Here is a 22,690-nt window from a genome sequence, read left to right on the forward strand (position 1 = left end):
AAAGTTAACTTGACAAGGCGTGCTAACAACATGCACAGTGGTGGTGGGTCATTGGGTTTTAAAAATAATTAAAAGTAATTTTGTTGTAGAAAATTAATTTCTTAAGAAATACTGTTCATTTGATGCTGTTTAATTCATTTATAAATGGTGCACTGTCACTTTAAGACTCTTTGCCAGCTCCACTCAAATATAGCCTATGGTGTGCCTGTGGCTGTGCCCTCACAGTTTATATAAATGGTCAGTAGTGGGAACTACTGTTGCCATCGCGATTTCCTTTTAAAAGTTTCTTATAAAAAGGAGATATCAATTATCAACAATGACAAGCCAGCTGGAACCCGTCGCGCTCTCTCCGTCTTATCACGCTCAAATGCATTCCCATTAGATCTGCTGCAATGTAGATACTATGTATCTCGATGTAACAAGCTGTTTTGACTTTGACATTGTAAACAGAAGAGTGTAAAGCAGTTTGCAGTAGCCTAAAGTTAACCACAACGTCGTCTATCGCTGGGAAAAAAGCGAGCGGCCTATGATAACCTAATTAAATACCGGGCAGGCTGGATTAAAGTGCGTGGCTGGCCGGATCTATGATAAACTAATAAATGCTCGGCTGGCCAGATTAAAGTGTGTGGCAGGCCGTATTTGGCCCCACGGGCAGTAGTTTGGACACCACTGGTTTAGAACATGCCCCCATAAGCTTGTAAGCACTTTGGCTGCTTTATCCGCTAGCCAGCTAACTCGCGTCAGACAGCACCGATTTTTTTCTGACCGACAGTATTCCGTGAACATGATCAACAGAGCTCTGTGTTAAAATTGGCCAGATTTCTCCTTTAACTCTGACAATGCCATGCCCTGGCATTTCCTCCAATCCTCATCATTTTGCCACAGCATATCCAAATGATTCAGAAATCCCCACCCGCACATAGTCAGAAGCGATTCCTTAGTTTTTCTAGGTGAAAACTGGTCTGTTTGGATTTACCTGACTGAGAACATCAGTTATGCAATGCAAATGCACGGCAGAAATCCTCAACCATGACAATGCCTGTTTAATTCGTTCATTATAGGTTTTGTAACAAATAACATACTGTATTAAAAAGCTTCACAATGAAAAATAGAGAGAACAAGGGGAAAGTACATTTTATTTTTATTTGATTTTTTTTTAGCTCCACAAGCCCGCTTCACAAGAAAGTCCACTGAGACAGAAGTTTTTGGCTTCACAGCATACACATCGGCAAAGCTGCAGACTGAAGTGTCAGATCCAAATGTCCAGGTTTGTGATGTGTGAAATGGGAACACCATTACCTTGTGAATTCTGTAACTTTTCAAAATGTAAAATGCTATTTTTTACATCCACAGGTCATATGGATGAAGGAGGGCAAGGAGATTAAGGCAGCGAAAAAGTATGAGTGTCTGTCCACTGACCTGATGCGTGTTCTTGTGATACACAAAATCACACATGAAGACACTGGCATATATGAGTGTATTTGTGATGGAGATAGAATGTTCTTCCAGGTTGCTCTTAAAGGTACAAGGTCATTTTTCTTTTGTTTGGCATTAGATTCTTTATATTTTGGGCTTTTATGCCTTTAATTTGACAGGAGTGTGAAAGGAAATAAGAGATTGGGAAATTACCCTGGTCCCTGTGGGCATGTTTCCTATTTTGCCACAGTGCCCCCTGTTTGACATTAGCTTTTGGGTATATACACAATAATATAGCACAGCTGAGCCTATAGCTTGACCACAAAAATGGCTGGTGGAAAAGGCTTATGCATTCAACACTGAACAAGTGAAAACACAATGGTGAGAGTCAAGAGACTGAATAGGTATGGCTGTTATAAATGAATTTCTGGGGAACAAATTTACAGTGCAACCAATGGGATAATAACATTAGAGTAACAAGAGTAAAAGTTGATTAACAAATTGAAATTTAAGATTTATGGAAGTTCATTAACAATGTTTAGTGATCCAAAGTTTGGGGGGCATTTTTGACAAGGGTAGATAAAAAAAAAATTATTTGGAATTTGGTGACAAATTATTGCAGATCGGTTTCTGGAGGTGCTGGGTAATAACTCAAACTTGTGACCTTCATGATATAATCCCTAGGTGCTTGATTTACTTTTTTTCCCCCCTATAAACAATAACAAGAGCTCAGCAGAACATTGGTCTGCTACAATCATAAAGATTAATGGCGACAGACATTTTAGACACAATCAATCATCAATCAAGCCCAAATAGCTCTAGCTCCTAACACACACTGTGGACAAGGTTGAATGTTGTTGATTGTAAAATATTTTCATTTCTGTTCTGTTTTTTAATTATTATTTTTTTAGATGAACCAGGCAGGTTTGTAAACAAGTCTAAGAGTGAAGGAGCTGCCATGAAACTCAGTGGTGATGTGGAGCTCAGCTGTGAGGTATCCACTAATGACACAGCTGTGATTTGGAAGAAAGAGCAGAAAGAACTAAAGGAAGACCAGAGGACATCAATGTTTTCCCAAGGAACAAAGCGGAAGCTCGTCATTAAGAATGCTAAGTCCAGTGATGAGGGACACTACTCATGTGAAACAGCAGAGGACAAGGTGACATTCCAGGTCAACATTAAAGGTAAGAGATGTGAATACAAAACCACATCACAACACCACAACAAGCCATTTAATTAAATACGGAGTGACATGCCATATACCTTTAGTAAGATATTTATTAAATAACCTCCCGTATTTTATAAGTCGCTCCGGAGTATAAGTCGCATCAGTCAAAAAATGCCTCATGAAAAGGAACAAAACATATATAAGTCACACCGGACTATAAGTCGTATTTAGAAATTTATTTCACAAAATCCAAGACTAAGATCAGACAGACTATATAACTGGACACATAGATGCCAAAAAGATGGAGAATTCTACCAGAAATCTTAATGAAGGAGTGAATGGCGGCAAGCTAAAGCGAACTGGGTGATAAGGAAGGCGGCCAAGGGCCCAACGGTAATTGTAAAGCAATTTACAAAAGATTCACTGAACAAAAATGCTGATGTGGTACATGAAAATGTAGCTAAAAATGTGGAGAATGCAATCAAGCATTTTGGGCGATGAGGGACAAGCCGGCAGCAGAGCAAATGCTTGGCTGGCTACCTCCGAGAGAGCGAGAGAGAGAAAAAAGTAGCACGTTTAAAATCACATTTTGAGTTGCGTGTCCCAAGTCCCGACAAAAGCCTGTCGGAAGGCTAAAATGTCCTGATTTACACCAACCACTGTTAAAGTGTGGTATTATAGACCGGTTTCAGTTCCCTAACAGCCGTCGTTAAGGACAAACTCTGAGGACAAGCAAACCCAGAGCTGTATAGCAAGACATTGAAAGAAGGACGCAAGGTGCTTGAAAATGGTTAACTTTTGGCAGAGGAAAGCAGACTGAATTTCCCGTTTGCAGTACAGGAGACATCTAACTTTTTTGTGATGTTTCAGTTCAAAGCTAAAAATGTTTAAAACGTCAATAAAGTAGGCTGTTGGTCTGTCTTCTAAAAAGGCCTAGCACTGAGTAGTAATAGGCTAGACTAGACATTTGGATACTGTTATGACCTAGGGGTAAGGCCACAACAAAAGAGGGAGTCGAGAGGTTGGTTCTTTAACTAAAATATCGATTTATTAACCAAACTAACCAAATAACAAACAAACAAACAGTGTGAGGTGGGTCAAAGTCAGTCATCAGTAATGCATGGATGTTGTGTGTTTGTAATTAGCGCTTTCAGACATACGTGTAAGACCGGAGGTTCTGCCGATGTTAAACGGTGGGGCCGTATATCTGAACGACATAACCGGTCATATGGAAGTCCGAAGTTAGCCGGTTGTTCTACTACTCCCCCCCCTAGTATTTCCTCCGGACATTATGTAAATGTGCTGTGTCTGAACGAGGCGTAGAACATGCGGTTAAAATTCACACCTAGTGAGAGGGCGTGTTGGTGACGTTTCTTTCGTGCGTCCATTTGTGCGCATAGTGCTGTCCAGAAAATCTCCGACCTGGAAAGATGCAGACTTCACGGAGCTACTGTCAATGAGGGCATACAACATTTTAATAGAACACATGAAGGGAATGGCACGTTGTAACCTACAACTGCATGGAAAGGCCAAACGAATTCAAAAGACTGATAAGCAGAAGGCGCTGAAAAGGCAGTAGCCTACAGCGATGTTGTTGATGACAATAACAGGAGTATTTAATAAATTGTTAGCCAACACGGTTTTCTGTTCATTGATAGCCTTCTCATGGCCTGCTGAGCTAGCTGATATTTGTTGAGCATATATGCCTAGAGAAAATGAAAACGAAGAAAACCCAACTTTGTTCCAAGCTCCTTACGTAAATGCAATAGACACATGGGGAGAGGATGCTTTTGGAAAAAAATAAACCATGAAAAAATGAACAACTTCACTGTTATGTTAGTATTTTGTTTGTTGCTTAAAAACGTTGTATGATGGCCTTGAAGTCTTGAGTTAGCCTACTGAATTGGCTGGTAGCAAGTTTGTGCTCTCTCTCTCCAACGCAAACCAGATTCTGGTACAACGTTGAAAACAGATAAATGTGTTTATTCGAAGCACACATACAAATACTGTAGGTCAATTTCAAGTGCGCACTTACATGACTAGCCAAGTATTAGCCTATACGCACAATAGATTTCTCTTCTTTAGCCTACATAATGCATAGGCTACACTTTGTAAACAAAAAGCAGCTGTGAAAGCAGCTGTGACAGGCAGTGGCCGCATATATTCTGCGTCATATCTCACATCTTCTGAACTCTACAAGCCCCAACCCCTCACTCGACAACCGCACGGAGATTCTGTAATAAACATACGTCCGTATAAGGTCCACAGGTTAGCATCGTATCTGAATCATCCGAAGGGTAGGACCTCCGTTTGACAAACCTCCGGAGTATATGCTATATCTGAAAGCGCTTAATGTGTCTGAGTGCAGTGTTACATGTCCAAAACCCAAAGTAAGAATGACCCTCCTAAGGGGAGAGGCAGCCGCCCTTTTAACTGGAAACACCTGCCCTCAGGTGCAGCTCATCAGCTCGTTAGCTCTTGAAGCACCTGAAGACAACCAAAGAAAACGAGTAGAGGGCCTAGTGGCCCTTCACAGTGCATGCATTGAAGTTACGCCACACATGTTATCTTCATGGGCAGCCGTGGCCTACTGGTTAGCGCTTCGGACTTCGGAGGGTTGCCGGTTCGAACCCCGACCAATAGGCACGGCTGAAGTGCCCTTGAGCAAGGCACCTAACCCCTCACTGCTCCCCGAGCGCCGCTGTTGTTGCAGGCAGCTCACTGTGCTGGGATTAGTGTGTGCTGAGTGTGTTTCACTAATTCACGGATTGGGATAACTGCAGAGACCAAATTTCCCTCACGGGATCAAGAGTGTATATATACTTATACTTCATGCTCAAGAGGAAAAACTGAAATTATATGTAGGCTAAGTAAAATAGTGTAGTAACGTTAATGTGTTTTATTATATTTCTCAGCATATCATTTCTATAAGAGACTTGATCCATGATTACGGAGGCTAACGTTAGCCTACATTTCACACAAATGACAAGATGCAGGGTAGCCTAAAGTTAAAGTTCACACTCCATTTGAGTAGATTGTTTTAAGAAAGTAGACACGGGCTTGCAAGTAACGTTATTGCATAGTATAGCAATAAGGTTGCAGACTTGCTTAATTAATCCGTCATGTATCTATATGCTAACGTTACTTTCCTGTCAGTTAACTTCCAGCACAATGCATTTTGTGCATTGTATTTCAGTCAATTGTTCAATGTGTGGCCAGCGGCATAGACTACTTTATCAAAGTAATTATCCCCTGACCTCTGGGGGAAATGATTGCCCACCCCTGTCATTATGTAGCCTTTGAGTAGGTAATGTAAATCTAAACTAATGTTTGTGCAGTCAAAGCCTAACCAACCTTCACAGTGACTGGCCAAATGTTTAGCCTACCTTTCGTAAATCATCTGTTTCTTTTTCATAGGTAAACCCGCTACACCTCTAGATGAAAACAATTCAGACTCGGCTATATCGAAATATTTAGGCAATATGCTTTTATTCTTCATCTTATATCAAGTTCAGCCAGCTTGCTTTCTATGCGCTGTCCGTGTAAACAAACTAGCGCTTGTCCTCTGAGTTTGTTCTTGACTACGGTTGTTAGGGACCTGAAACCGGTCTAGTATAGCTTGATCATTAACTAAACCCGGTTATGACAATCCTGAAGAGAAAGTCATCATTCTCAAAACAACCAATGGCTGAGTTTTTGTTTTCAAATGTTTTCATGCATGTCTGGATAACGGGTGAGGAATGTTTAGGAGACAGACTCGTAAATCCTCAAATTATGGCCAGGGTCTTTTATTTACTTGCTTGCAAGGCACAGGCCTTTATTTGGGGCATGCTTGTATTCGAGGCAGGCCTTTATTTCTTGCCCTCTTTATTTCTTGCACTCTGGACTTGTAACCGGAGGGTTGCCGGTTCGAGCCCCGACCAGTGGGCTGCGGCTGAAGTGCCTTTGAGCAAGGCACCTAACCCCTCACTGCTCCCCGAGCGCCGCCATTGAAGCAGGCAGCTCACTGCTCCGGGATTAGTGTGTGCTTCACCTCACTGTGTGTTCACTGTGTGCTGTTTGTGTTTCACTAATTCACCGATTGGGTTAAATGCAGAGACCAAATTTCCCTCACAGGATCAAAAAAGTATATATACTTATACTTACTTATACTTGTTAAGTTTAATGTAGTTAAAAGAGTTTCCACCTGCTGTTTATTAAAGGAATTATCCAGAGTAAAATGCACTTTAGATCAATTTATGATGATTGGGAGTACATACGTTGAGTTGACATCAAAATCATGTCATTCGGATGTGTTTTGAGAAAGTTCGATTTTACCGTTTTTAGTCAAAACTCGTTAGCCTGTTAGTGACCAGGGCATGTCATTTCGCCGCTACAAAACACTATTTTTATACCTCTTCTACAGTTCCAAACAACATTACACTTACGTGGTAGTGAGTAGAGGGTCCCTAAAGCCAAACCGAAGTATCCCGAGGTCTTTATGTGGTCGTATAGAGAGTCCAGAATGAATTTCATCAAGCCAGTACCTTTCCGGAAATGTTGCTGCTGCAGCTGGCATCTTTAGGGGAAAGTCCGCAGGAGTTAGGAGGAGTTAGGTTCTTACATCAAGACAAACAAAAAATGTATTACAAGTTTTTTTTTTCTTTGTTAACATGGGCAAACATGTCCCCGGTATAATGTTGTTGTCGGACCCACACAAGGACGTCCTTAGGACGTCTTTGAAATGCGAATGTCATTCGAGGGACCTGACGGTGACGTCCCCAGAAAGTCCGGCACCGGATGGCCCGCAATAACCAAAGGATAACTCCGGCTCCGGACGTCAGTAACGTCAACGGAACGTCCACTAGAGAACATGACGTTGGGGACCAATCGGGGACGTTGTGAATGTCCACATAAGGTCCGGGGGATGTCCCGTGTTTGTCGGGGTGTTTACCATGCATGACAGTAGGCTATTTACAATATTTTCTGTAAAGTAAAGTTATAAACACATTATCAAAATCAACTTAATGCACACACAACTTTTGTTTGAGAAGGAGAGAGAACAACACACGGACGCAGCAATTACAGAAGTTGTAGGTTAGGCTACTTGCTTTCTTTTACTATCTATGGTTGCTGGTTATCAGTACACAATAAGCTGATTTAAGCTGATCTAATTCACTAACTCAACACTTCAAGGCCATCATGGATATAAAACGTTTTTTCAGATAGGCAAGAACAAGGTAGGCAAAATTGGGGTGCTTGTCAAAACGTTAGCGTTACAGCTGGAATAATGCTTAGGCTGATGATAAAGCTTGATGTATGTTTAAAGCCATACACAGCGATACATTGGAACAAAATGAAAGATACTAGCCTTTATAGTGCTGTAAAAAGTTGTCCAAATGAATAGGTGTTATTAGACGTTGTTGTTGTAAAGATATTGCATGTGGTTGTTGTACTATAGGCTACTTTTTAGGTGACCAATGCACGAACGAAACCGGGAAATGGACAAATATTATCAACACTTTGAATGTATCGTTGCGAGCATGAGGGTGTCTGTAAATGGGTGTGCATAGCATTCATGCCCTGTGGCCATGCATGCACCCTTAACATAGCATCTGAATAACGTGCCACTGACTTTAGACTAGGTTTTTCTTGGTCTGTGGCAGAATTGTTTTCTGAAACTGCAAAACAGCACCAGGGAACGTTTGCGCCGGAACGCGGCTCCTCTTTTCGCTGAACCGTCCCCGGGAGCGCAAGTTCATTCCCTAATTTACCGACGTGTGTCGGTGGAGGGAAAGGTCTACTGTGCGTCAGATGCAAAATAGGAATGATACAAGCGCCGATATACAAAGTCAATTGCGCCAGAGTGCAAGATAGGGCCCAGAGTGTGTGGTGACCAAGTTTTTTATAGTTTATTTCCCCTTGCCAGCACCTCGGAGGGTGTGCATTCTTATTGTTATTTATATGATATATATCTTATAACTTTAATGCTTGCACAGTGACATCGATTTTGAAAATGGAATAATACGAGAAGTGTAAAATGAGAATATTGTTTGTGTACACACTCCTGAGGAAAGCGGACTATGGTTTTAGTCAAGTGCAGTCTGATTCTGATATGGCGAAGTTGGCAATGACTTTTTACAGGACCACTACTTAAATGTGTATTATATTTTGCAAGCAGAAATGTTGATGTTCCCTTGGGCATATTCCATGTTTCTTTAGACATATTTATCAACAAGGACTTTGCTCAGAGGGAGGTTAAAACTACCACCTTCGAGAAAGCCACTCTGAGCTGTGAGGTATATGATTGTCAGACAGAAGTGAAATGGTACAGGGATGGCAATCTGTTGAGCTCCAGTAAAGCCATCCATATCAAAATGACAGGCAAGACTCGTCAGCTGGTGTTGGACTGTGTGGAGAAAAAAGATGCTGGAGAGTACACCTGTGAAGCTGGACATGAAAAGATGATCTTTAAGATTCTAGTATCAGGTAGAGAATTGGAAATTATTAGCTATTTTTTCACAGTTGTTGATGAACAAATTATGTTTGTTTTGAAGCATTGTGAGACAGAAATCCATCCTTTCCAGTCTATCAGTCTTGTCTTTTCATAACATTTTCCATCTGTTATGTCCTCTTCGTGGCTCACACACTCTGCCCACCCCAAACCAATAAGTTAATGCTCGCAGTTGTAGAGTCACAATGTGTGTTTTCTGAGTGTATAAACCCAACAGTCTTTAGTCTACAGTCAACAGTCTTTGGTTTGTTCTGTTCCTTGTTTCATCTTAAATGTTATGTGGTGTTTTCTGTCGAAAACGTTCACAATTCATTCTCAATCGTAAACTCATGTGGATTCATATATTTAATTTTTTTTTTAAATAACAGTGATTATGATATTAATGAATAATCTGCCACTTTCCTTCAGAATCTCAAAGGGATACATTCATCAACAAAGAGTCTATTCAGAGGGAAGTTAAAGCTACAATATCTGAGAAGGCAACTCTAAGCTGTGAAGTGGCCAACTCAAAGACCGAAGTCAAATGGTACAAGGATGGTCATCTGTTGAGCTCAAGTAAAACCGTCCACATGGAGATGAAGGGTAAAACGTGTCAGTTGGTGTTGGACAGTGTGGAGAAGAAGGATGCTGGGGAGTACATCTGTGAGGCTGGGAAAGAGAAACTAGTGTTCAAGATTCATGTAGCAGGTATGAAAAATGCTGCTTAAAATATAGCTTATATCATTAAAATACTTGCATTATTGTATGATTGCAAAAGTTTGGTGAATCTCACTCATTTAATTTAACTTTGTTTAATGACTAAAGTAAAGCACAGTAAATTACTCATGTTTAAATTTACGTTTAAATGTTACTTTAAACAAGTTTGTGCTCTTGTTTTTGTTGCTATTAGTGGGCAATAGGAAGTCTTTTCATTAATGCAATATGATGAGGATGCACTTAAAACATGAGTTGCCGTCTCAGTAGGTCACTGGTCTCTGCAACCTTGTTTATCACCCCATCAGCGTCCAAGGACATCAGAAGTTCTTTCTTTGGTGACATAAGCATAAATGCTTCCAAATGCGCTTGGGTTAGAGTACTCCTAAATCTGTTCAAAAACTTCTGGGTGGAAAAGCTCCTGTTGCAGGCCACTTGAGTGGTTGATAACATCAACAGAAATGTGTAGGCCAGTCCAATGACATGGTATGCATCTGTCAACAGATTGTATTGTGCCAGGACAAGATACACATAAATGGCAGATTGTATACATACAGACATTCTTATTAACCAGCTCTGGCCCTTCCCACATCATATGTGTCTTCATTACCACTGCCTTCAGATGCATCATCCGCCTCATCTTCTGTGTATGTCCTCACCGTATTCTTCCAGAGGGGACAGTTTCAGTCTTTTCCACGGTCTGGCAAGGCTTAACAGCTCAGCCTGCAAAGTGCCAGCAGTGGCCCTTAAATCAAATTTCAGCAAACATTGCTGAGGTTTTGCATCACTGATCGAATGAAACCCTTTTCCCTTATCTCTGGGAAGTTTTTTGGGTCAAGGCAGGCAAAATCGGTGCAGAGTTTTCCACTTGCAGCAAAGCGCTGGTGAATATTCTCAATCACAGTGTCACAGCAAGTGGTTCATCCGGTGTAGCTTCTCTCTTAGCAATACAGGTTTGGTGTTGAAGGCACTGGAGAAGTCAAAGAACATTATTCTCACTGCACTGCCAGCTTCATCCAGGTGGTTGTGGGCTCACTGAAGCAGGTAGTTGATGGCATCTCATCTTCAATTCCAACCTCAGGTCGGTAGGCAAATTGCAGTGGGTCCATTGAGGTGGCCACCTTAGGACTGAGGTGTGCCAGCACCAGTCTCTCCAGCACTTTCATGCAGTGTGATGTTAACGCCACTGGTCTGTAATCATTGAGGACGGATGGAGAAGACTTCTTGGGCACTGGATACATGATGTTTTCCACAGCACTGGAACCTTGCCCCGGAAGCAGGGGGTCCTGTGCTGAACCTGTTAAAAAACACATTCAGCTTGTTGGCTCTGTTCAGGTTTCCCTCATCCTCGGCCCCTTTCGCTTTGAACCCAGTGATGGTCTTCATTCCTAACCACACATCCTTCATGTTGTTCTGCTGAAGCTTACTCCAGCTTTCTCCTATATGCCTATTTGCTCTCCCTCAACTTTATTTTCAATTCCTTCTGCACACTCCTCACTCCTCATTAGCTCTCTGTTCCCATCCCTGAAGGCCCTCTTCTTTCTGTTAAGCAGCTCCTTTAGGTCCCTGGTTATCCATGGCTTGTTGTTAGGGAAGCACCGCACCGTCCTGGTAGGCACGATGTTATCCACACAGAAATTGATGTACTCAGTTATGCAATCATGGAATTAATGTCATCACCATGGGGCTCACAGAGTACAACCCAATCTTGAAGTGTTTCAGTCACTTCCTGAGACCACTCCCTAACACTCCGGTCACAGGCTGTTCCTTAACAACAGGTGTATAGGTTGGGGTAAGATAAACCAGGCTATGGTCAGATCTACCCAGTGGGGGAAGGGCAGTAGAGCTGTAGGTACCCTTAATATTTGCATAAAGCAAGTCCAGTGTTTTATTCTCTCTGGTGTGGCAGTTAACATATTGCTGAAAAGTTGGTAGTGTTGCAGAGTTTGAAGTCGAGCAGTAACTGAGGTAATGACGTCACATGCTGTCTCAGCGTCAGATGAAGGGGGGATGTATAGTCATAACGATGGCACACGTGAATTCCCTCGGTAGATAATAAGAACGCAAACTCACGGCTAACAGCTCAATGTCAGGCCCATCGGGAAAAGTCCCGACTCTCCCGATTGCCACTCCGCTACTGAGTGCGACCTAGGAAAAAAATTGTCACACCCTTAAAAATCTTGGTCGCATGTGAGCTCTAGAGCCCCGGTTTATCTTCCCGTACCTGGAGGTGCTGTGCCAGAGTCCCTCTTTGTGTGGCTTGCCGTAAAGTCCACCTGAACTCAATCACTGTTGAACACCTTCAAGTCTCTCAAGTAGATGTCCTCGTAAAGCAGTTGGGGGCAACCAGTAGTTTGTCTGCATTGACTGAGCATGCTAGGAAGGTTGACACAAGGCATGGCACCATGTCTTGCCAGGATATGCCCAAGATACAATAGATGTATCAGTGATGGGAAATTTTACGTTTTCTCACCTGTCTTAGATGCACTCCCTTTCATAGAGCAGTATGTGCATAGCCCAAGATTGTAGTCTATAAAACCTTCATGGTGTTCAAATGTTCACACTTGGCATCTTTTTTTAACAGGAAAAGTCTGTCAGGCTACTTTTTCTATTAAAGAATCCCTATGCAACAATTTTAGCAAAAATTACATTAATTATGCAGGTTACAACACTTTTTGGGTCGTTTGGTGGGTGCTTCGTCTCCCCCTAGTGCTTCTCCGCGGAAAAAACGAATATGCAACTTTCTAAATATGCAATATGCAACTAAATATGCAATATGCAACTTTCCCGAACAAATCCGGATGTGACTCAGCCGGAAGTATCCAATCGCGTCTCGAAAATGTAGTCAGATTGTAGTGTCTAAGAAGACTGCAAAACGGACACCGACTTGGCTTTGTTGCTGTTGAAATTGTAATTAGCCTACCCTTGAGTGAACTTCGTTTTTGTAATGTGGTTTGATAGTCTCTTGAACAATGTGTTTGCTCGACCGTTTTATTGTGAGCCCTGTATGTGTTTAGCTTGGTTTCTTGATGGCTAGCTCGGTAGCTAGTGGGGGTTTAGCGTAGCAGTCACTTGCTCCCGAAGCTGCAGGGGGAGCTATGTCGTGAAAATTGCGAGCCCAAATCAGGCGAAAACCCAGAAACAGTGAAGGAATAACCAGACCTGCATAGGGCTTCTTTAAGAAAAAATGCTGGCAGCAACAAGCAGTTGAGGGAGTATTTTGCTGCCACAACAACGTATGCTAATCAAGAGTAGCCCAGTTGACACCAGACCCTTCTCAGTTGCAAAATCCCAAATTTGCCGGAAGTTCGTCTGGGTTTTCCCAGGCTAAATCAAAGAGTTCGTGGACGGTGCCGTGGAGGGGGCATGGTGGTGAAAAAATAGCCTATACATTGTGCGCACGTTTAATTAAACAAGTGCACGATTAATATAACAAGAGAACGAAATAAATAAATGTTTGTGCGTTTTAACTACATTGTTCCCATGTTTTAATAAAACGTTCCCACATTTAATTAAACCAGTGTAACAGAGATCGTCTCTCCCCTGATCACTCTGCGTTGTGTATTGTGGAAATGATGGACGCAACAACCAACCTTTTTTTGATGTTTATTGCTGATGATGAGCAAGAAAAAAAAACACAGCTCAGGCACGGAGCGAGCCAGATGCATCACAGCTCCTCTGCCTCATGACAGTCACAAAAGCTACACGCAATTACGTACACAGTCATTACAATTAAAAATACAATTAAATAAATACACATTACATATTATTGACACCACATAGGCAGCAACAATAAACGTGAGAACTTTAAACATACGAACATTTTATTAAATGTGGGAACGATTTACTTTAAACGCACAAGCGTTTTATTAAACATGGGAACGATGTAATTTAAACACAAATGTTTTATTAAGCATGGCAACGTTTTATTAAAACGTGCGATCAATGTAATTAAAGCGCACAAAAGTTTTATTAATCATGCACTTGTCTAATTAAACGTGTCAAGTCAACTTTATTCATATAGTGCATTTTATACACAGAGGTCATTCAATGTGCTTTACATAAACAAAAGCAAACAGGAATAGTTGATAAAAGCATAGAAGGGCAAAAGAATAGTCAAAGAATAGTTTAAAAAGTAAAGAATAATAATAAGAAGAAGAAAACATAAAACACACAAGGTGATGGTACATAAAAGCATAAAAGGGCAATAAAAAATGTAAAAACATTTATTTATAAAACATTTAGATTTATAAACAAGCAGAAGCGCTTTAAAGTCAATTCTGTGACTTACTGGAAGCCAATGCAGGGACTTAAGTATTGGAGTAATGTGGTCAATTCTTTTAGTTTTGTGAGAACCCTAGCCGCTGCAACATGCAAACGTGCACTCGATGTATAATTTTCCCCCACCATGTCCTTTTCACGGCACCGTATTCATTTTAAAATGCATTTTTTCTAGCGACAGCATTAAACACACACACAAAGCAGAATATTTGGAACACGTCCAGTTTTACTCCATGAATGAATATGGTGATACAGTTTTTCTTTCAGCATGGAGTTGGAGATGGTGGATCCACAGTAGGTGAACTGATGGTTGACATCAAGTTTATAGTCATTGATGATGATGACTGGCGACTTCGTATTCTCTCCCGCTTCGAATGCCACACAGGACATTTCGAATTCCACACAGCTAAAGAAAACGCGTGGCAGACAGAGCGAGATGCCACTTATGCTGCCCACCAGATGATGCATCTTTCTACAAAATAGTTTGTCTTCTACAGTATATCATTAAGTTATTCAATAGGCTAAACATATAGCTTTAAATCAGAGCTATGTAATAGACTTTGATCAGCAACAGACCATGAGTGGCAGAGCATGGATATCACTTATAGGCTACCAGAGATTGTTTTTGACTCACATTATTGCAAATTTCATATGATGATGCATCATTCTACAAAATGGGTTGTCTTCTCTATCATGAAGTTATTCATAGGCTTAACAATAAACATATAGCTTTAACTCAAAATAGTGGTTAGGCTTAGGCCTATTTTATTATTATTATTATTTTAATCTGTTAATGTCATATGTAGCCATGCCTAAATTCTGCTCACTGCACATTTATTATAGGTTAATGTATTATAATATAATTTTCGATATTTATTATTGAATGTGTAACGGATGCCAGCTAGCTAGCTGGAATGATGTTTTTCCCTATCATCCTATTTTTAAAGTAAGCTTACCTACGAGCATGCATTTGGGATATGGTTTTTCTATAGGCATGTTTGAACGGGCAAAATCCAAAAAGTTTTGCTTTCAAATTATTGTTTTGCTAAACAAGATATTACTCCACTTGAGTGCATTGATAATTTGATGATAAGAATAGTGCTTTTATTTACTAAAGAGGAGTTTCTGTGTGTCCCTGAAATGATTGTCCACCATGTCATATTGGGAAAATTGCCTTTTTAAGAAGAGGCCATCCTCTCTACTAACATCAGGAAAACACTTTCTATTCTCTCATCACTGGTGGGAAATTGTCTTTGTATGCTTACTTGCTTTGCCCAAGCTTTAACATATGCCAGAAGTTATTTGAATACAATATTTTCATAATATACTATTTCAGACCTATACTAAAGTCTCTTCTATACCAAGTCTAGATAGTGACCCAGTGACAGTTTTTTGTGAGTAAAAACATAAACTGAAGGTGAAAACATTCACCCTGTCATCGTCCACCCTGTCGGAAATCAGAGTGGACATTTACCTGACAGAGTGGACCTCTGAAAATAGGTGTACATTTCTACAACTTGAGTGTTTATGATAAAACTATAGAAAATTAAGACCAAAATGTATGGGAATTGTGAGACCTGAATGACTCTATCTGGTAATATTCACTTGTATGCTCTGCCATCCTGTCACAGAAATCCAAGAAACTGGCTTCGCTAACAAGGAGTCTGTCCAAAAGGAGGTTAAAGCAGCCATTTCTCAAAAAGCTACTCTGAGCTGTGACGTGTCCAACTCAAAGACCGAAGTGAAATGGTACAAGGATGGTCATCTGTTGAGCTCAAGTAAAACCGTCCACATGGAGATGAAGGGTAAAACGCGTCAGTTGGTGTTGGATAGTGTGGAGAAGAAAGATGCTGGGGAGTACATCTGTGAGGCTGGGAAAGAGAAACTAGTGTTCAAGATTCACGTAGCAGGTATGTAGTTTTGCAACGTTACAGCTGGTGCAGTGGAAACTAGAGGGTGACACGGGAATCAATTGTCGCTCCCATCCCAATCCCATGAAAATACTCCCGTCATATCCCGATCACGTGACTGCCCCCCCCCCCAAAAAAATCCTGTCCTGCAAAATCCCAAGAAAAAGACTCCCGAAGCCCGTCCTGCTCCCGTTTCGTTCCCTATGTTGTCTAAAGTTATCAGACTCTGCCCCTCTGTAGCATGTTTGGTTAATCGCGGTCAAATCACTGAGGTTGCCTCAGAAATATAGGCTACACTATACATGCATTACCCAGACCTAGGCGATTTCATTACGTAATTCTAACGGAGATCTTCTCACACTCAAAACACACATTTATTGATTTAGGGTAGGTTAGAAGATTCGCTGCCTTCCGCATACTGACACTGATTGATTGGCTTGTGAACAGGGCAGCTGCTTTGTCTTGCTCTGATAGGCTACTCTGCAGCTAGCAGTGGCCAATCAACAAATGTATTGTGAGTTGTAAGTGGTTACCTTTTTCTAAAACGAAATGTCTCGCAATCCTTGGGCACACTCACCTCATTTGTAAATTTAATCTCCGGCTCCCGTCCGCTCCTGTTTATTTCTATCCTCTATCTCGTCCCTATCACATTACCAACAGTGAAGTCCCGTACTGCGGGACTCCCGCGGGAATACCGTGACCCGTGGGAGTCACGAAAAATTGTCACCCTCTAGTGCAGGGGTGGGCAAACTTTTTGGCCCCCACCACCACCACCACCACCACGAAAAGTATTTGTTTTAAAATATGAATTGCTTAAAAATACTGCACATTTTATGCTGTTTAACAAATGTATAAATTGTGCACTGTCGCTTTAAGACAGTCGCTTTAATTCACGTTTATTTCTCAATGATCTTCTGCCTGCTCCGCTATAGCTAGTGCTGTACCTATGGCTGGGCCCTCTCACAGTTTTTAAATGGTCAGTAGTGGGAACTACTGTTGCCTTCATGATTTCCTTTTAAAAGTTTCTTGTAAGAAGGAGATATCAATTATCAACAATGACAAGCCAGCTGGAACCTGTGGCTCTCTCTCCCTCTCGTGAGTGCAGACGCGTTCCCAATTAAATGGATCGCATAATGTTCACGTTAGATCTGCTGCAAAGGAGATAACTAAAAGTTAACTTAGTTTAACATGATGTTATCTCTATTTAACATTATGTTTTGACATTGACATTGTAAACGTTCTCTAAGGAGAGTGAAAAGCAGTTTGCAGTAAAGCTAACCAACGTCATCTCTATCGCAGGAGAAAAATAGCGAGCAGCTATGGTATGGGTATGTAGTGAGTTTTGCAACGTTACAGCTGGTGCAGTGGAAACGCAACAGGCCTTCCCAGTAGTAGTAACACAGGTATTGAAATACAGGAGTTTTGGCGGCAGTAAATGTGCCTTTTCAAGAGTACAGTATGTAGATATTCCATTCAAAATCTGTAGTCAATAGTGTTGTGATACAATTCAGGTTATTTCAAATGGATTTTCCCTCATAAACAAGGACATTTGTTGGAGATTCTTAGAAATGAAAAAAGCAGCAAAGCACACCGCATTATATTCTAAAGTTTTTAATGTTAAACATACATGACTATAGGCTGTTCCATGAAAAGTGAATTACCAAATCAAATTAATTTTTTTTACCCATTGATAAATACCAAAAAATGCATAATTTTCTCATTTCCAATTTTGTTTTTAAAAGATACTCAACCATTGTGTGCTATGTCATTCTGTCTCAGAAATCCAAGAAACTGGCTTTGCTAATAGGGAGTCTGTCCAAAAGGAGGTTAAAGCAGCCATTTCTCAAAAAGCTACTCTTAGCTGTGAAGTGGCCAACTCAAAGACCGAAGTCAAATGGTACAAGGATGGTCATCTATTGAGCTCAAGTAAAACAGTCCACATGGAGATGAAGGGTAAAACACGTCAGCTGGTGTTGGACAGTGTGGAGAAGAAGGATGCTGGGGAGTACATCTGTGAAGCTGGGAAAGAGAAACTAGTGTTCGAGATTCACGTAGCAGGTATGTAGTGAGTTTTGCAACGTTACAGCTGGTGCAGTGGAAACGCAACAGGCCTTCCCAATAGTAGTAACACAGGTTTTGAAATACAGCAGTTTTGGCGGCAGTAAATGTGCCTTTTCAAGAGTACAGTATGTAGATATTCCATTCAAAATCTGCAGTCAACAGTGTTGTTGATATAATTCAGGTTATACCATGGTCTAGGTTGAAAAGGGTGTCGTTTAAAAAGTGATCTACTACACCTATGAAGTAGATCTGGTAAAAAAAAGTTTAATCGCCGTTCCATATCAATGCTTATGAATGGTAACTATAACAACAATAGTAGGACGACGGTTGAGCCTGGAGGCAGGCTTCCCAACAATGGAATCAACTGTAGCCTAAACAGCTGAAAAAACTAACGATTTTAGATATAAAACTCATTTAGTATTAATAATTGATTTCATATTTATTTATTTCGTAAGTGACCATGGTATAAACGGGATAATGCCCTTCGATGCGTCCATTATCAGAAATAAATGGGACTTCGCCGAAGCAACCGTCCGACGCGAAGCGGAGGTCCATTTACTCCTGATAATGGACACCTCGTCGGGCATTATCCCTTACTTATTTCAAATGGATTTTCCCTCATAAACAAGGACATTTGTTGGAGATTCTTAAAAAAAAAAAAAAAAAACAGCAATGCACACCGCATTATATTCTGAAGTTTTTATTGTTAAACATACATAAATATAGGCTGCTCCAAGAAAAGTGAATTATCAAATCAAATTCAACATTTTAACCCATTGATCAATGCCAAAGAATTAATAATTTTCTCATTTCCAATTTTGTTTTTACAAGGTACTCAGCCATTTTTTTGCTCTGTCATTCTATCACAGAAATCCAGGAAACTGGCTTTGCTAACAAGGAGTCTGTCCAAAAGGAGGTTAAAGCAGAAATCTCTCAGAAAGCTACTCTGAGCTGTGAAGTGGCCAACTCAAAGACCGAAGTCAAATGGTACAAGGATGGTCATCTGTTGAGCTCAAGTAAAACCGTCCACATGGAGATGAAGGGTAAAACGTGTCAGTTGGTGTTGGACAGTGTGGAGAAGAAGGATGCTGGGGAGTACATCTGTGAGGCTGGGAAAGAGAAACTAGTGTTCAAGATTCACGTAGCAGGTATGTAGTGAGTTTTGCAACGTTACAGCTGGTGCAGTGGAAACACAACAGGCCTTCCCAATAGTAGTAACACAGGTATTGAAATACTGGAGTTTTGGCGGCAGTAAATGTGCCTTTCCAAGAGTACAGTATGTAGATATTCCATTCAATATCTGTAGTCAACAGTGTTGTGATACAATTCAGGTTATTTCAAATGGATTTTCCCTCATAAACAAGGACATTTGTTGGCGAATCTTAGAAATGAAAAAAGCAGCAAAGCACGCTGCATTATATTCTAAAGTTTTTAATGTTAAACATACATGACTATAGGCTGTTCCATGAAAAGTGAATTACCAAATTAAATTCAATTCTTTTACCCATTGATAAATACCAAAAAATGCATAATTTTCTCATTTCCAATTTTGTTTTTAAAAGATACTCAACCATTGTGTGTTCTGTCATCCTGTCTCAGAAATCCAAGAAACTGGCTTTGCTAATAGGGAGTCTGTCCAAAAGGTGGTTAAAGCAGCCATTTCTCAAAAAGCTACTCTTACCTGTGAAGTGGCCAACTCAAAGACCGAAGTCAAATGGTACAAGGATGGTCATCTGTTGAGCTCAAGTAAAACCGTCCACATGGAGATGAAGGGTAAAACGCGTCAGTTGGTGTTGGATAGTGTGGAGAAGAAAGATGCTGGGGAGTACATCTGTGAGGCTGGGAAAGAGAAACTAGTGTTCAAGATTCACGTAGCAGGTATGTAGTGAGTTTTGCAACGTTACAGTGGAAACACAACTGGCCTTGCCTGATAGTGGAAACATGGGCATGCCTATATCAAAATGCAGGAGTTTTGATGCCTTGGTTAATATGCCTTTTACTAGTATGTAGATAGTGCACTCAAAATCTGTAGCCAACAGTGTTTATTAGGGAAAATCATTTTTTTCAATTCAAATAACCTGAATTGTATCAGTAATAAAATATAAACAAGGACATTTGTTTTAGATTATTTGTGACTGGGAAAAAAACATTAATGGACATTACATTTAATTATGAAACATTTAATGCTACATTTACATAGATAAAGGATGTTCAACCAAAAAATTATCTAAATGAATTTTACATATTTTCCCATGTATGAATATAAAATATAGTGTAATTTTCTCATCTCCAATTTGGTTTTAAAATGTACTTGGCCATTGTATGCTCTGTCATTTTATCACAGAAATCTAAAACAATTGGCTTTGCTAAGAAGTAGAAAGTAGAACTAGCAGAAACACAGGAATTGAAATACAGGGATTTTGGTTTCAGGAAATATGCTTTCATGAGTATACATGTAGATATTCCATTAAAAATATGTAGTTAACAGTGCACTGCAAAAGGTAAAATCTAACCAAGTGTTATTAATCTTATATTAAGATCAAAAAATCTATTTGGTATTAAGAGACTTACCTAGCGCTCTCTCGAAAGATCATTTTGATTTATTTTAAGGAGTCTTATCAAGACAAATTTGCTCAACACACTGGCAAACAAATTTGCTTGTTTTTAGGACAAATTTACTAAACACTCTGGCAGAAAAAATTGCGTGTTTTCAGGACGAGACATCTTAAAATAAGTCAAACTCTTCTTAAATTAAGTCAAATGATTTTCCGAAAAAGCGCTAGGTAAGGATCTTTATAGGTCTTTGAAAATAATACCAACCAGATTTTTTCATCTTAATAACACTTGGTTAGCTATAAGATAATTCGTTTTTGCAGTGTGTTTATACAATATTTTTTTATACAATTCAGGAAATTTGAATTGAAAAGATCACAAATATTGTGCATTTCTTATCCTAATGTCATACTTGGCGCTGCACTCACTCGTTCCAGTAGCAAGACACCTGACGAGTTTGAAATCATTCAAACAAACTGTTCAATAGATATGTTAATAACAGACATAGACAGACAGTCGTTCCTGTCAGTAAAAGATAGATTTGACATCTCGGAGACACCAGCATACCATTAGAAATAGTTCAGTTTGAGAACCACTTTTTTTAACAGATATTCAACCAGTGTTATTCAACCACAGTGATACAGTGATACAAAAAAGCAGCAATGCACATTGTATTTTATTCATAAGTTCTATGTTCTAAATTGTATATATATGTTAAATATACATAGGACGTTCCAACAAAAAGTTAATTATCAAATCAAATTCATTTTTTTTTACCCAAAGATAAATAACAAAAAAATAATAATTTTCTCATTTTCAATTTTGTTTTAAAAAGATACTCAACCATTGTTTGCTCTGTCATTCTATCACAGATATCCAAGAAGCTGGCTTTGCTAACAAGGAGTCTGTCCAAAAGGAGGTTAAAGCAGAAATCTCTCAGAAAGCAACTCTGAGCTGTGAAGTGGCCAACTCAAAAACCGAGGTCAAATGGTACAAGGATGGTCATCTGTTGAGCTCAAGTAAAACCGTCCATATGGAGATGAAGGGTAAAACATGTCAGCTGGTGTTGGACAGTGTGGAGAAGAAGGATGCTGGGGAGTACATCTGTGAGGCTGGGAAAGAGAAACTAGTGTTCAAGATTCACATAGCAGGTATGGCATGCGTTTTTAAAAGTTTGCAAAATATTTACGATATAGCTGGGAGTCAAGAACTTTTTCTGTTTTCATCTGCATTTGCATTTTATAGAGGCTTCTGCCAAATTCCAAAAAAAGTCTGTGACCAAAGATGCAGTTGTGGTACAAGCAACAGAGAAAATAATTCTGTCCACTGAACTGATGTCTGAAAATGCAATTGTGAGATGGTTCAGAGATGGTGTGGAGCTTAAGGATTGTAGAAAATATGACTTGAAGAAGGAAGGTCTTCATTGCATCCTGACAGTGAACTCTGCTGAGCTCAAAGACAGTGGTACATACACTTGTCAAACTGTTGATGACAAGATGGACTTCAAAGTTCTTGTGAAAGGTTTGTAAAAATCAGTATCTTTTTAAAACAAATTCCAATATTTCCAATATTTGAAATGAGAACTTGTATTACTTTGGATTTAGTTGTTGATACAGCAGCTTCCATTTTAAATATAGGGCTATATCTTACAGTACACTTGGGACAACCTGGTGCCAAGCGCAACACAAGGCTTGTTTCTATCTTACACCCAATTCAGTGATACATTTTTCACCAAACGCTGTAGTTCAATTTAATATTGTGCCCACGGATGTGTCATTTAAAATAGGTGTGGTCAGGTGCATGATCTAAAAATCGCTATCTTACAGCCACTAAAAATCATTACGCCACTGACCGAAAAAACCTGGTCTAAAGTGAAAGGCGCATATAAAGCACAGACACACTGTCACAATGCCCTTAGCAACCAGGGCTATGAGTCACAGGCAACTACTTGTCTACAGGATAAATATCCTTAGGATTCAGTCATTCAAACATTATTGGGGTAAGTGTTGCTTTTTTTCAGGCTATGTTTTCTATGTCAGTCAATAGTGAAAGTAAACAACTGTGTAGAACTGTTTTGTCGTTGCCTATGAGACCACCGTGAAGTTAGTTTCACTT

General features: G+C 40.0%; 1 protein-coding gene across 12 annotated transcripts in view; it reads left to right on the plus strand.

Moving 5' to 3' along the window:
* The window catches only part of obscnb (obscurin, cytoskeletal calmodulin and titin-interacting RhoGEF b), a 191,499-nt gene that overhangs the window by 12,162 nt on the left and 156,647 nt on the right, over positions 1 to 22,690 (plus strand). For 11 of the 12 annotated variants that reach the window (XM_048246060.1, XM_048246078.1, XM_048246143.1 and 8 more), the window contains exons 7-16: positions 1,161 to 1,267; positions 1,354 to 1,522; positions 2,328 to 2,600; positions 9,486 to 9,764; positions 15,683 to 15,961; positions 17,741 to 18,019; positions 18,892 to 19,170; positions 19,622 to 19,900; positions 21,448 to 21,726; positions 21,821 to 22,096. In XM_048246060.1, the coding sequence (XP_048102017.1) occupies positions 1,161 to 1,267; positions 1,354 to 1,522; positions 2,328 to 2,600; positions 9,486 to 9,764; positions 15,683 to 15,961; positions 17,741 to 18,019; positions 18,892 to 19,170; positions 19,622 to 19,900; positions 21,448 to 21,726; positions 21,821 to 22,096 (2,499 nt within the window). The remainder of the gene's footprint in view (positions 1 to 1,160; positions 1,268 to 1,353; positions 1,523 to 2,327; positions 2,601 to 9,485; positions 9,765 to 15,682; positions 15,962 to 17,740; positions 18,020 to 18,891; positions 19,171 to 19,621; positions 19,901 to 21,447; positions 21,727 to 21,820; positions 22,097 to 22,690) is intronic. The other variant, XM_048246127.1, reaches the window with a different exon arrangement.

This window comes from Alosa alosa, chromosome 1, assembly GCF_017589495.1.
Source record: "Alosa alosa isolate M-15738 ecotype Scorff River chromosome 1, AALO_Geno_1.1, whole genome shotgun sequence".
Lineage (NCBI taxonomy): Eukaryota > Metazoa > Chordata > Actinopteri > Clupeiformes > Clupeidae > Alosa > Alosa alosa.